This window comes from Natator depressus, chromosome 7, assembly GCF_965152275.1.
Source record: "Natator depressus isolate rNatDep1 chromosome 7, rNatDep2.hap1, whole genome shotgun sequence".
NCBI classification, from domain to species: domain Eukaryota; kingdom Metazoa; phylum Chordata; order Testudines; family Cheloniidae; genus Natator; species Natator depressus.
The window spans coordinates 11,855,166-11,871,084 of NC_134240.1; the positions used below are offsets into that span (position 1 = coordinate 11,855,166).

Below are 15,919 nucleotides of genomic sequence, written 5' to 3' on the forward strand. Positions count from 1 at the left end.
GTCTGCAGAAGAGAAGAATGAGGGGGGATTTGATAGCTGCTTTCAACTACCTGAAAGGGGGTTCCAAAGAGGATGGCTCTAGACTGTTCTCAATGGTAGCAGATGACAGAACGAGGAGTAATGGTCTCAAGTTGCAATGGGGAGGTTTAGATTGGATATTAGGAAAAACTTTTTCACTAAGAGGGTGGTGAAACACTGGAATGCGTTACCTAGGGAGGTGGTAGAATCTCCTTCCTTAGAGGTTTTTAAGGTCAGGCTTGACAAAGCCCTGGCTGGGATGATTTAACTGGGAATTGGTCCTGCTTCGAGCAGGGGGTTGGACTAGATGACCTTCTGGGGTCCCTTCCAACCCTGATATTCTATGATTCTGTGATTCTATTTTTCCCCCACACAGACTGCTCTGCAGTAATCCAAAAGCAGGGTGACAAAAGCATGGAGCACTCTGTCAATAACCACAACTGAAAGGAAAGAATGCAATCTTCTGGCCAAGCACACATGTAAACATATGTCTTGGGCATGAGGAAGGAGACAGATATACAGCAGAGTCCTCAGGTTGGTGAACCTGTGTTATGACTGGCAGGCAAATCTCCCCCAGTCAAAGCACCTGATATAACTTCAGACAGTTCTTCCAGGTGCATTACCTCACCCTTATCTTAACACAGGCTCTATGAACTAGCTCTTCTGTTCTGCAGGAGCTTTCTTTCTCTACAGGGTGAATTCCACTGGAAAAACAAAGTTAAGTACAAAAAGATCATCCCTGCAGAAAAGGTGAAACCTTAAGTCTTTCAAACTAAGTGATTCATAAATCTTGTAAAATTGAAAATTGATTTGGTGGATTGATACTTAGAAAAAATATCACGTTGCCACTAGGCTCATGTTGTTGTGAATTGTTTAAAATATACTGTTTTGTTAGCCACTGATAACTATGCCAGTTAGTTGCCATTATATTTCCTCCCCAAACCCTCTCATGTCTCTTCCACCATCACTGCAGCTATTCTATTATGTTTTTGTCACTTGCACTTGTCCCTCCATTCCTACCCATGTTCTGGCTCTTGACAGACCCTTTTGATTCAGCATTTGTACAGTCCATCATTTGAATCCATCCTGGTTCATGCCCTCAAATGTCAGTGGGAATGAAGGGTGCTGAGCACCTTGTAGGATACAATCCTTAAAATCATAATGAGCCCCTTGGGGCAGGAGCCATGCCTACTCTTTGTATTAGGCAGTGCCGAACATACTGGTGGAGCTAAATTAATAATGGGTAGATTGCCAATGAAATGACTTCATTGTCATGCAGACATAGTTCCAGTCACGTTTACAAAATTTAGGGTGGTTAGGAGACTGTTAAGTGCACAGAAAGAAAAGGAATTTAATTCAAAGTGAGTTTGGCCAAGTTTTCTTGGCTCTCTATGATGTGCAAAACGGAAAAGAAATCCTCCCCATGCAAGACCTTTGTTATCGTATTCTTACAATGAAAGTAGTCTCAATAAAAGAGAAGTCAACAAGCAAACAACAACAAAACCAAAGCAGATGTTTTGAGTTAGGAAAAATATATGTTTCTTAAGTGAGAGATGTAGGATAGGTGGGTGGGGGTGGGAAAGGCAGTACATTCTAGACCACACAAACAAATGAAGAGCAAATTTTAAAGAAAGAACTAGTGATTCTCTTTTGCAGGGAAGGAGATTTTATTGAGAAATTGCGAGGCAAAAGGAAGAAAAACTAACACAAGACAATGGGGACAGGAAATGTCAGCTCTTCTATGTAAACATACAGTACAGGGTATCAGTCGGAGGGCGGGTGATAGCAAAACACTAATAAAAAGAGAGAAATTAAATGGGAAATTAAACAGGAAGGCCCTAATCCTATGTGAAGCCCCACTGAAATTACTATAGGATCATGGCTTAGCTTTTGAAAAATGTAATTGCTTTGACTAAAGGTTTCATAAACACAATTTGCCAATCTGGATATAGGGGAAAGACATCCCTTTGCACTCAATAGATATATATAAAAAGGAAAATTGGTTCGTTAATGTCAAAAACACGCTCTGCTATTATTCTGTAAGGGCCTGATCCAAAGCCCACAGAGGTCAATGTGAATCTTTCTGTTAGGTTTAGTTCAGGCCTTAAAAGACAGTAAGGAGAAAAGATTCAGGGTATTTCAGGCATCCATCACTTCTGTTTATCAGGGAATTTCACAAGCACACTAAACTTCTTCCTCTCGAATAGACAGAACTCACAGTGTGGATGTGTCAGACCTTGTTCCTTTGGCAAAGAAGAGATAACAAATGCCAGTCGGTGTGAATGTGCTGCACTGACAAACTTGGCTAAGCATGTAAAATGAAAAGTACTGCTACAAAACAATCCCGTGTTGGCCTGGCAAGCCGGTGGCTGCACTGCTATCCATGAGACCATGGTTACGTCCTTGAGAGGGAGGCTCGTTGTGGAGCGGATGCAATCCATTCCTAGGGAATGCCACAGCACTGTGTCTGGCAGCTTTGAAAGTCTCCATCGATATATACATAGAGGAATGCACACTAAGGGGTTCGGACGTCCATCCCCCATGACGTTAATGAGAATTGGGCACCCAATTGCCTAAGGCAGCTTTGAAAATCTCATCCAGCAAGTCAAAGGTGATGCACTTACTGGTGCTTGGAGAATCAGCTCCCAGAGCTGAAAGGTGTTAGAAGCTGAACTCAGACAGCCTGAGTGTAGGTAGCTCCAAGGTGCACCTGATACAGATATTGAAATAGGAATAATCTCAGAAGCACAAATGTCTAAGACACATCTTTATATGCCACGCCTCCACTTTCCTAGTGAGACCAAAGTGGTGTGAGGTGTCTGAATGCAGGTCAAAAAGGGAAAACCTGAACCATAAATGCTGCCTTGGGAGAGCCCTCCACTAAGAGAGGAAAAGCCATGCAAGTGGATTTTAAAGAAAGCAGTACATTTTGTTCTTCTACCGTCTTTTTGCCTATTTAGTAGCATACGGTATGAGATTAACAGAAAAGAATTGTGTCCATAATGTACAGCCATAATGCACAGTCAGTAATATCTCTGCTTTCTATTGTTCTCAGTACTGCAGAGCAGTAGCATAAAACAATAGAGGAATTTGTTTTTCTGAGACAGTGCCTGTTTACAAACTCCTTCTATTTGCCCAATATTCCACTGTTGTTTATTTTAGACAGAAGATTGTCAGATTAATGTACCCCCTTATGCAGGCAGGCTTGTTTTATTGCCTGTTATTAAGATGTAACGTATATATGAAAATACTGACAGGCACTGCCCACTTCTGCATTAAAGGCAAATGAAAGTTAAAGTTGAAAATGTAGATCTCCACTATTTCTTATGGCTAACGCGATATTAGTTTTCAAGTTATTTTGTATGCAGAAAGAGCCCAACTTTCCAACCACACATCTGACAAAGCAAACTGTCTGAGAATGAAATGTGGGATTTAAGTTCTGTACCAGCCACATCTGAGAAATTCACACTTCAGAATCACAAGTATCATCCGTTCCCGCAGATAAATCTGAGCTTGGACAGGACCCACGAACAAGGCCCTTAGACTGAGCAGGAATAGGGTTTACAAGGAGAACCTTGGTAGGATGTTGGTGCAGGGCTTAGAGATTTTGGACCAAAGCCTCCTGTGTTGCACCTGTGTAAATATGTAGTAACTACAGTAATTGATTTCAAGGGAATTATGCCAGATTCACACAGCTGTGAACTGGGAGAAGTGGTCCACTACCATTTTTTTTCAGTTAAATCTGAACTGGAAACTTGGAGTTTTTTCCACCCCTAATTTGTATGTGTCATTTACACAGAGATACGGGCACATTTTGTATAATGACAACTTAAAACACATTCCCTCAAAAGTCTGAAGCCTAAAAACAAATGAATTAAGACTTTCTAGCAGTGCCTCTTGCTACTGTACTTCATTAACAGTTTCTAAAGAAAGGGACACTATTCAGACACCTAAAATAGATGCCGTATTTCGATGGCTAAGGTTACCGCTGTCCTGCATGCCATGCAATCTAAACACTTCAAGCACGGCATAGTGATTGTTGGGTCTGTGACTATATGGTTACAATACAGATTTGCTTCCATGCTTATAACACCTGCATATCAAAACATGGGCATGTGTAGTAGGGCCTAAGAGCTGACATATTCCTTTGGCAAAGTTGAAAGAACTCCAAGAGCCTGTGTTTGTGATGCCAGAGCTGATTTGTTGCTGCTCAGCGGTCTTTGTTTCAGGACCCGTCTTCGAGACTCTGTTTTGCAGACTGAAATAAAGACTTGGATTTATCTTTCAGAACTTTGGCCAACCTCCCCACATCCTTTATTATTGTTGATTTGTATTACCATAGCGTTTTAGGGAGGCAGTGTGGCCTAATGGATAGACCATGGACCACTCATGGGTCAGGACTCCGTTGCACTGGGCATTCTATTTTTCAATGCTTCTTTTGGCTTCGGTATAATGTTTTGGAATAATTAACTATAGTAGAAGGATACAACAGGATGGACAGCTATTCCCCCCACCCATGCTACATGCTGCCTAAATGAATACAAATTAATGTTTAAATGATGCTATTTATAATAGATTTCTGTTTTATAGCTACCACTCAAACTAACTATGCTCCACTGATGGGGCTTCAAATGATTCATCATTTGCACCATCTTGGAATTATTGATATAATGTAGAATTGGCTAGTTTCTTTGTAAATGCTTTCCCCCCCTTCTTACCAATAAAAAAGCAGAAACACTTTCGCATTCACCCTTTGTAGTCACACAGTGATATCAACCATTTTACATAAATCATATGAATAATTTTCCATGTTCTTTAATGTAATTCCTATAGGATAGGTTTTTAAACAGTGGTCTACAACATGGAAGGTGTGTAGAACCTGGTTAAAGTCAGGACGGCAATTTGGCCGACTGTATGAAATATTTCGAAATAGACTGAGATGTGGCTTTTTTTCAGATATTGTTACATTTACCATCACTGACCATTTCTTCTTCTCTGCAATACTTTCCTGAAGACCCCAACAAATGCTATTTTCCCACCTCATATTGCATATCGAAGTGAGTCCTGCTTGGATAAATAAATATTAACCTTGCCAGACTCTTAAGCTAAGGTGCAGTTTCACAAATGGAGTCCAGCTTAAACAAAGATTCATCAGAGCCTTTGGGAAACCATGGTGCAAAGGCTCTTTTGGATCTCATTCATCACAAATGTACTTGCCAATTCACAATCCTAGGAACAGGATTCAAAAACTTGCTCATCCAAGAAAATGGCCTCTACACTGCCTTTTGATTTCCTGTCATGCAAGCTTGCACCATTTGGAACAGCTATACACTACACAGGTAGAGGTCACATACTCTTATTTGGTTCATAATTGGCTCTTTTAATAGACTGAGAATATGTTGGATTTAGAAGCAACTGGCAGGATATGAAGGCCATGCGTTCTTCTTAGTAACATTGCCTAGCTGTGCCAAATGCCATTTTGAACATAAGGTTTAAATGGCAGAAAAGCCCAGGTTGGATTTTCCTTTAGTTTGGCTTGAGAAGGAGCGGCTGAATTTTCTGAGCAGAAGCCATGCAAACAGGTCTTGCTATTGCTGAGATAGGGAGAAGGATCAAAATATGAGCAAATGTAGCTTGGGGAGGGAAGATAAGAAACTAAAGAAGGGAGTGGAAAAGAATGAAAACACAACATTTATGAACTTAGTGGGACAGTAAAGCTACTCACATCCATGTTTACAGGACTGGAGTCTTCAAACAGTAAATCTAGCTTCTGTCCCCCAGCTCTGCATGTCTTGCATGCCAAAAATAGATACTTTGTTGCTGGTGGCACTTAGGGACATAAAAGGGCTGTCACTTCTTTGCATTTCAATACACATTCCATACCTTTAAATAATAATAATGTGTAATAATAAATTCTTAGCTCCTCTATAATACTGTCTATCTGGGGATCTCAAAGTGCTTTACAAAGGAGGTATCATTTTAATTTTACAGATGGATAAACTGAGGCACAGATAGGTGATGTGACTTGCTCAAGGTCATTCACCAAGCAATAGAAGGGCTGGAAATAAACTCAGGTGTCCTGAGTGCCAATCTATTGCTCTATCTTCTAGGCAAGACTGCCTCCCTTGAAAATAAAATATTAGGAAGGGAAGTGGAGAGTCATCAAAAACTAACACAAGTTTAAGGACTAAATGTTTAAGGAAATGGGCCCAGGCAGATCTATGTTACAGTATAAGAAACGTATGAAAAGAGTACGTAAACCTAGTAAAGTCAATGAGAATCTTTCTGTTGACTTATATACCCTTTGGATCCGGCCTCATGAGAGAAGAGATGGGGAAAAAATAGAGAACTGGCAGTTAGCAGGAATGCTGCTAAGAATATAGGCAAGCGTTATGGTTGGACCTCTTTACAATGTGCTCTTCTGAGTACAAATATGTGATATTGAGAGGGTAACATATTTTGAAATATTCCAATATTGCTTAATGTTATAAATATTTTATTAGAATAATAGAAAAAAATGCATACAGATAACCATAGGATACACACACAACTGAAAGTTTAAGGATAAATTTCATACTTTTCAATATGAAACAAGATACTCAGTACATATCTCATGGAGATATATAACAAAGTTAAATAATGCACTAGAATAATCATGAAAATGACACTGCAGAATTTCTTAAACAAGAATAGAAAGATTCACCTTTCATTGCATGAAACTGAACTATATATTTACTAGGAACGTCTGTTTCCCCCCATGTGTGGCTGTTTAGAAATGTCAATGGTTAGCCATATTGAAAAACAACTAGCCATTTATGTTTTTACTATGTATGTACAGTATATACAGATCTTGCTTGGATAGCTAGCAAAATAGTTTGTGTGTTACATTAATGTGAATTTGATATCTGAATGCATATTAAAACATTACTACAGTGATGTCAGAATTTTACTGATCTTGGTTCACTTGAGGTTGACATTTTTGATTTTTTGTCTGTGTTGTAACAATTCTTTGAGATTAAACTGAAAAAAAATCATTTTTATGTCACATGAACATCTGACACTGTGTAATTTGCTATTCGACTGAAAGCTGTCTGAAAGGATAGAATAACATATGATCTGCCTAAGCTTTGCAAATGTAGAAAATCAAATGTACCAGGTTTGGCATCTCTTTTATATATTGCTATGGAACACATAGATTTAGAACAATCTCTGTAATAACAAGGACAAAAAGTCTTTGCTTATATATATATCTATATATCTATTTCTATATATCTAGTAAAAGCTACAGTATATTGCCATAATCATACCAAGAATTATACGATGTTTATGGGATTTATTACAGAATGCCAGCCCAGCTTAGACACAGAGGTCCCTTTCAGCAACCAAAAGGAGAAATCTGGGTAGCAGCAATGCTAAAAGGGAGCGTAGGAATAATAGCATATATTGAATCAGGCATAGTTTGCAATGTGATGTGGTAGACAAGGGGCCAATGTAATTTTGGGCTGAATATTCAGAAGAAACACATCCCAGAGCAGGAAGGCAACAGTCCCTTTCTATAAGGCCAGGGTGCATCTGCACCTAAAATACAGTGCTCAGTTCTGGGCACTGCATTTTCCAAAACATCTTGGGATGTGGGAATTCAGAGAAGGGCAACAAAAACGATCCGGGACCTGGAGAGATCAGGTTATGAAGACAGAATATAGTGCTAAACACGTATGCAATAACCTGGCAAAGAGATGAATGAAGTAGGAGAATGAGAAAAAAAAATCTATAATTAATTCAAATACATATAAATGGAGAGAAAGAACTTGTGTTCTTGAAGGGAGGTATAAAAATGTATGCTGACTATGAGGAAAAAGAGAAAACCTTTGAAGTGTGGCTCCCAAGAGAAGTGCTGGAAACCCTGTCTCCTGGACTTTCAAAAGTAAATGGGACAAAACATTGACAGGAGATGGACTAGGTCTTTTCCATCTCTAATACCAATGATTATCTGGTAGATTTAGAGTAGATTATATAAAAGGACAGTATGCAAGCTTATCTGAATGTACTTGGTAAACACACTGCTTTTAAAAGATCTCATTGTCCAAGATTTGTCATTAGATTCCAGTTAAATATGCATCCGTTTTAATCTGTTTGTGTGAATTAGAGTTATTCTATCACAATGACACGGGACATACTCAAAACAATTTAGTGTCGCTGCAAAAAAATGGAGTTCATCATAGAGTTAAGGTGTATCTGAGACTCTGTGAAGCTCTCAAACTGTAACATAATACTCTTACTCTCATTTACATCAGATTTGATGAATGTATTATGTAAACTCCTTTGGTTCAAGTATTAAGGCATTTTAGATTCCTTTAAAAGGATTTGCTGAATTTTTATATGGTGGGGTTGGTTTTTTTTTTTTTTTATACTTTCACCTACAATGGAATATGAAGTATTTAAAAACACAGAGTTGAAAAAAAACCCATGCATAACCACTGCATTTTTTTTTAAAAAGCACTTTTGTTAGTAACGGATTTAATGTATCCAATGAATGACAATGTATCACCACAACACTGCATTAAAAGTCAAGAAAGGTACTATCCGTATGAAGCTGGATAAGCTGTAGACGTTCCAGATTGATGCGCCAGAACCTCTTGCATCCATACCTGTGACAAATGAAAAAGTTTGGGATTAAATTAACGCAAATATATATGAGGTCTCAAAACATGTTACCAGTAAGGACTCTGGGACAGATCCTCAAAGCTATTTAGGTACCCAACTCCAATTAAAATCAGTGGGAGTTAGGAACCTAGATACCTTTGAGTATCTCGGTCTCTGTTATTTTACAGATAAGATTTATTACAGTTCTTCATTTCAGCTAATCAAGGCAGGGTTTACCAAATAATTCTAAATATTTATAAAGAATTGAAATACATTCACATTTCAGGAGCATTCATGAAACTGTCTTCATCTTTAAGATTATAAATAAAAAAGAGCCATATGAAAAATGAAAATCTGATTTTTTAAGATACATACATACACACACACACTTATGTATATATATAAAACCTCACTCTCTCTCTCACACACACACACACACACTATCTAATTTACATGGTAATTTACCTATCCAAAAGAAGGAAGTTTATCATGAGTAAGGACATGTGAATGTTAACTGATTTCCTTTTTAACAACTTATTACCATACAAGATACAAGCATGGGTTTTTTTCCTTTTAATCAGTAAGGACTCCATTCATATAAAGACTGGTTCCCACAACTGCTGGCTGTGGATGTCAGGCGCAAAGTCATGATTCAGTTAACTAAAACAAAATAGGCGGTGTGACAAAATACTGGGAATATATATATATAAAAATTAGTGGTGCCATTTAATGCCTATTGTTAAAGCACTTTAATCCCAGGCGTATAAATGATTAACTATTTCTCTGTTAATTTCAGATGCTAGTTAGCATTACTTTGCATTGTGAAACTCAATTAAACTAAGCTCAAGTCACGTTCGTGATCCTTACGGTATTATGTCTGTCTTGTATCCTGTCATCGGGGTATAGAACTTTTATAAAACATTAGCAGAACAAAACCTTTCATAAATTTTTTTCAGGAGGCACACACTTGGCCAAATCCTCAACTGGGGTAAATCAGTGAAGCCCCATTGACTTCATGTTGAGAAACTCTAAAGCCTAAGCATTCCCAGTGTACTATATTAGCGTTACTTAAGGGACTTCCTTTTCCAAACATTGTCACTATCTGCTTTCTTTCTAGATGGCCAGGGAGTTCCAGTTAAGGTTATCTAGCCAGGAATACAAGTGAGTTCCTCTCTCCAGTCCTTTGATCAACCTATAGTAGGTACTTATGTAACAAGATGACGTCACCCTGAGCAGAGCATCAGCACGACACTTACTTGGACTCTCACAACCTGGAGCAACAAAGATCAGAATTTATGCTCCTTCCGCATCCGCTTTGCCACTAAGTTTTGGAATGAAATGTCAGACAATATGTCAACAGTGGAACCACAGCGTTGACAGGGCACTGATCTAGGAGTCCGATGACTTGGGTTCTCTTCCCAGCTCTGCCACTGACAAGCTGTGTGGTCTTTTGCAAATCACTCCACCTCTCTGTACTTCTGTTTTACCCTCACGCTTTGCCTGTTTAAAATGTAAGCTCTTCATGGCATGCATCATCTCTTACTAAGCTGTATGTATGGTGCCTAGTACTGTGGGGTTCTGATATCAGTAGGCTTCTAGGCATTACTGCAAGATAAAATAACGACACCTCATATCAGTGACTACATACTAGTCAGTTTGGGAATCCTGATCTGATCACTGCTAGTGCCATCTCCACCGTCAGTTGTTGCTTTTATTTCTATGATGTAATCCTCATTGAACGGGAGTAGAAGTTCTGCTGATGTCGTATTTGTGTTCAGTTCATTCACATGGTTTTGACTGCTAGTCCTGAACAAAACCTGCAACAACAACAAAAAAACAAACAGAATTTTTGGTGATGCTGCATGCAGTGTTTCTTCCACCATGTACTGCTCCGAATTTTGTTTTCTGAAAAAGGGTTAAATTCTAAAAAAAAAATACAGGGGAAAAAAATCTCAGTTTTGGTTGACTTCATGTAGCAGAATTATACTCAGTATCTAGAAAGGCAATAAAAGCAGATAACATTAATCAAGCTCTTTTATCCCAGCTTTAATCTAAAATGGCACAATATATAATGATAACAAATGAATAATATATTCTCTTGAGTTTCTTAGTAATGTATTGTTCTATAAATTATCCCTCCACTTGGAACCTGTCATTATCTAGATCAAACACTTCAAGCAATAAATAGAAAGGGGACGCAGAGAAGGGAGTTAATAAAAATGTGGAAATTATGGGCTACACTGGAATAAGTTCAGCAAGTATTGAATGATTATTCTGTCATGGAACTTAACTGCATGTGTCCTGTTGCATTTTAAACTGGGAGCTATAACCAGCTCTGGGTTATGTTGGCTTCCATTGAGGTAACCCAGGGTTACAGCCCAGTGTTAAAAAATTATCCTTGGAGGAGAAAGGGTATTGGTGATGGTGTCACAGTAGGCCAATGTGCCCACAACCCCCTTTCTCCCATAAGGTCTGGATCTGGCCAGCACAGCTTCCAGAGTAGGTGGCCTGACTGGGAAGATAGCACGGGCTGAAAGCCCAGAGAATATGTTGATCCAGTGCTTCCCCCAGAATAGCATCCATCAGACGAATTCTTGCACTCAGAGTCATCCTTGGATGCCAGTGGTAATTGCACGAGAATAACACAACTTCCAATGGTATCGGTGGGAATGGAGTGAAAAAATAGCAGAAGTCCACTGGAAATGTAGGCATGACATCCCACCATAAGTTGTCAATGCCTATCTACATTATAGGGACAAGTTTATTGGGCCAAATTTTATTCAGTTGGTGAAAGAGACAAGCTTTTGAGCTACACAGAGCTCTTCTTCAGGTCTTGATGGAGAGCTCGATGTAGCTTGAATGCTTGCCACCAAAGGAAGTCAGTCCAGTAAAAGATATTACCTCACTCACCTTGTGTCTCTGATTTCCTGGGACCAACACATCTACCACAACACTATCTACATTATGACAGCCTCCTGCGTTGCCCTGTAGGTCACAGTACTGCTCAGAATCTTTATAGCGTTGGCACACCCCTCCCACTCTCAGCCCCACCTCTGAGCCAAGACATGCCCCTCAAAGCATGACTCGTGCGAGGTGGACCTCGGAGAACAATTTTATGGCTTTCTTCCTTTATAATGGCTGTGCTGGCAGAATCCTCCCCCGGCAAATGTGGGGCTTTCAGGGCCCCTTGATGCTGCTCCAGGGCCCTTTTACTTGGCGTAAACAGTCTGAAGCAGGGGTAATGATCTCTCCTCTAAGTGCTTAAGTCACTTTGTAAAATGGGTTTTAGGTGCTTTTGAAAACTTTTACCCAGTGTAACAAGATTTCAGTAGTAGGTGTTTGTATTGTCTTTATTGAAGCTACAGCCAAGGCAACCTAATGCTGTGTCATATACTGCAGAAGAGCTAGGGTTGAATCTGTGACGATGTATATTTGCAATCCAACTATGACCTGCAAGCCCAATGACCTAACTTTCCAGGTGCCTTTCATAGGCTGTAACCAACCATCAGTTTCTTGTTAACACAACCCAGAATGGTTCGAAAATGCTGCCAGCATTCAGACGTGTGATATAAATACTGTTTACCGTAATAACATTGAGGAGTGCAAACAAATGTAGCTCTGTAGTAGCATCCTCTGTAATTAACTAAGAGATAGCAATTGTACAGGGCACATATAGATTTATAGAACGCTCTGAACATGGTTTGCTGCTAGAATACTATTAACAACAAAAATTTTAACAAGGCAGTGGAAGTTTTCCCACAATAGTTAAACAGCCATGAAATTATCAGTTTGACACATGGCAATACTAAATCAGTTGGGCCAGCACTGCAGTTCTGACGATTTCCACCAGCCAAGGATCTGGCTCACTTTGTTTTGTTTCAAAGGAAATAAAATAAACAATGGCTATAAAAAGGAGGTGCGGGAAAGATTTTTGGGAGTGGTATCGTGCACCCCACGATCAGGAGTTATGCAAAATGGCTGCATCTGCAAGCATTTTAAACTTTACATTTGCTGCCTTGGAAATGAACAAGCTTAAAGTGTGTTGCCATAAAGTACTCTAGCTATACTGTTTTTACCTACCTTATATCCAGTTACTTCAGATTCATTCTCCATTGCTTTCACTTGCTCCCAGTTCAGTACTACCTTGGAATCTGTAACATTCCATATAACGTTTCCTGGAGGCTGACTGGGTGCTTGAAATACAGAAAGAAAGCATGATTTTAATTTACTTGGCATTAGTGATTTATTATACATCAGCAAATAATAGTTCAGGTAATTGACTGTCATTACATGTTAGATGTAAAAGCAACTCAAATAGAGCATCATCATTTGTAGACTGTATGGTTCAGAGACTAAATTGGAAAAACAGAAGAGGAGATAAATAGAGACACACAAAAATGTTATTTCTGACTTATTAATCTATGGTCCTTCATTGAACATGGCCAGATAAAAGCTTTTGTATCAAGATATAAAAATAATGAATTAGAACAAATTATAGTAAGTGGAATGATGATACAGACCTTTTACATCTTTAACATTTTGTTAAGACTACAAATATTTTGCAATGAATAACTTGTTTGACAAATTTAGTCTTTCTTTATTTGAATTTATTGGTTATGGCAAAAGTATTTGATATTTCTTTTGCTACTTTTTTTTTAACTCTGTGGTATGATTATGAAGAGTTATTTGTAAGTTTTCAATAATTCCCATTAGAGCTGCAGTCAGACTGGTCATTGGTCAGATAAACCACATAGTATTCTCTCTGATCCCTGACAGGATAAGGCCAAGATTTTCAAAAAGGACTAGTAAATGTTGGGTGCCCAAATTTTTGAGACAACTCGAAGGGCCCAGATATTCAAAAACAAGCTCACAACCTCTGAAAATCAGGATCCCTTAGTGTCTCGAGTTGTGAACCTAAAGAATGAGGCATCTGGAGTCACCAGTCATTTCTGAAAATCTTGTCCTGAGCACATAACACACTTGAAAAGTATAACAGCCTACTAAAGCTGCCAGCTAATAGAGTTAGCTATTGCTCAAGGAGCATAAGTCTAAGCTTTGGTGCAGAACGGCCAATATCAAACTATGGTAATGACCTTTGGTGGAATCTGTAGTATGAGCATTTTGAGTGCAAATACTCACTGGAACAAAACTAAAATTGTTTCACATAAGAAACTTTGTAATTTTTCTATGAACATGCATATCAGTAAATCTGGACCTCACATATGTTCATACAAAGCAGACACAAAAGGTGTATAGATAAGGCTTGAAAATTCATTTTAAAAAGTCAAGCAAATATTCTCTTTTTCCAGTATTTTCCTTGCTCTGATTACTAAGTAGGATTTACCTTGATGAACTAATATCCAATTTCTATATATATAAAAGGAGTTTGTCAAATAAAGTTTTTTATACCCGAGAGCTGAGTGTTATAGCGTATTTTCATAGTTCTCGCACATTGATATTAAGATTGGGTTTGAGAATAAATAAATTGTTCCTTTAAACCCATAGCAAAATAGTAATATGACATCTGCAAACAAGTGGAAAAATACACAATAATTATGCATAAATCATAGGCCTCTACCACTTGACTTACCGAAGTAACTCACAAGTATAGATGGGCAAATAATCAATTTTTTGGTTCAGTGGATGAACCAAAAAAAAAAAATTGGCTGTACTGGATCAACAGAAACAATTTAAAAAATATCCACTGACATTAGAAAAGTAAAAAAAAGTATTATTTCAGATCAAATGAAATGTTGTGTGTGACTCAGAACAGAACATTTCATTTTTGAGGGTTTTAACCTTTGTAATGTTTTCATAATAAAACCGAGTGAACTTCCAAAACAAAACCTCTTTCCAAGACAAAAAAATCAAAATATTTTGTTTCAGAAATGCCAATATGAAGTGTTTTGACATTTCTGATTTTTTTTATTTGACCAAAACACTTTGCCAAAATTGACCCAAATCGATGAATTCTTTCATGACCTGAAACAACTGGAACCTGCATTTTGTGCACACACACAAAAAATTGCATGACAAATTTTGCCCAACTCCAAGCATGTGAATAGTTCCACTGACTTCACCGGGACCACTGATATACTTAAAGTTAGTTACATGCTTAAGTACCTTGCTGAATTAGGCCTTCAGTGCAGAACATATGTTCTAATGAATTTTATATATATTGCAAGTAATTAAAAATGTTAAATTGTTTTATCATTTGGGTCTATGAGTGAAGACTTGCACAGTTGTTTATCTGAACTTTCGCATAATTCAAGGTTTTTAAGGCAGAACGGCCATTCCTGATTTTTGGTTTAAAAATATTAATTTGCATAAAGATAAATGCACAATGTAATGTTTAAACCTAAAATATGTTGCAAAAATATTCTGTCAAATATTTGGGATAAACAGACTATAACTTATTGAAAAAATTCAAAACGCTTTTTTCTGAAGAAAAATTAATTCTCCCCAAAACAGTTAACGTCCAACAGCCAGTGTTTGGAATGTGATAGTTTTAGTCCACTATTCCACTGACTTCTCTCCTATGCAAATAACTAAAATGTTCTCTTGCACAATGTCCTTGACTTAACCCAACCTCTATAAGCTGAATTCACAGCTTACTAGCTTTATGTTAAGTTTATAATTAATAGAACTATGGTGATTTGAAAATGATCTCTGCCTCTCCAATGGCTAGGACAGTAACATGATAACCTAAATGGGAGTATTCTGCTGCAGGAGATATTACAATAACTGATTCCTTCTTGCTTCATTTCAGGACCTTCTTTACCAGTTGCCAAGCCTATACAGAAACTTATATTTGCATCTCTCTATACCACATCAAGAAGTTTCAATTAAGAGAGAGCATCTAATCATTATAGACCAACTGTGAGATAATTGACCATGATGGGAATTATGAGTCCCATGCTGAACTGAAACCTATTAAAAATGAAATGTGACTGGTTGACTTTCCCTCAGAGAGTTTTAATTAGGTTTATTCCTGACATGGTGACACAAAATGAATTTTACCATTAGATTTATGGGAATTAAAATAGGGGAGTTGCTCTGATGGATCAATATATTGCACCTCTGCTTTTAGTTCTGCCTGATGGGATTGAAAACAATGAAGCTATTAGGGCAAGTTTTAACAGCCTTTGCTAGGAAGTCACCTTCAGTGATACTCTTGCAAGGTTAGAAAAAAAAGTGATGATACTCTCTTCGAAATATGAAAGTGTGCATAATATTTAACAAGGGGAAACATATTTTC

General features: G+C 38.0%; 1 protein-coding gene across 4 annotated transcripts in view; it reads right to left on the bottom strand.

Moving 5' to 3' along the window:
• Positions 1-6,556: 6,556 nt before the first annotated feature.
• The window catches only part of CNTN3 (contactin 3), a 251,633-nt gene continuing 242,270 nt past the window's right edge, over positions 6,557-15,919 (bottom strand). For 3 of the 4 annotated variants that reach the window (XM_074957506.1, XM_074957505.1, XM_074957504.1), the window contains exons 19-21: positions 12,742-12,854; positions 10,310-10,478; positions 6,558-8,666 (exon numbers count right to left, since the gene is read on the bottom strand). In XM_074957506.1, the coding sequence (XP_074813607.1) occupies positions 8,563-8,666; positions 10,310-10,478; positions 12,742-12,854 (386 nt within the window). In that variant the 3' untranslated portion in view covers positions 6,558-8,562. Of the gene's footprint in view, positions 8,667-10,309; positions 10,479-12,741; positions 12,855-15,919 lie in introns of all 4 variants that reach the window. The other variant, XM_074957507.1, reaches the window with a different exon arrangement.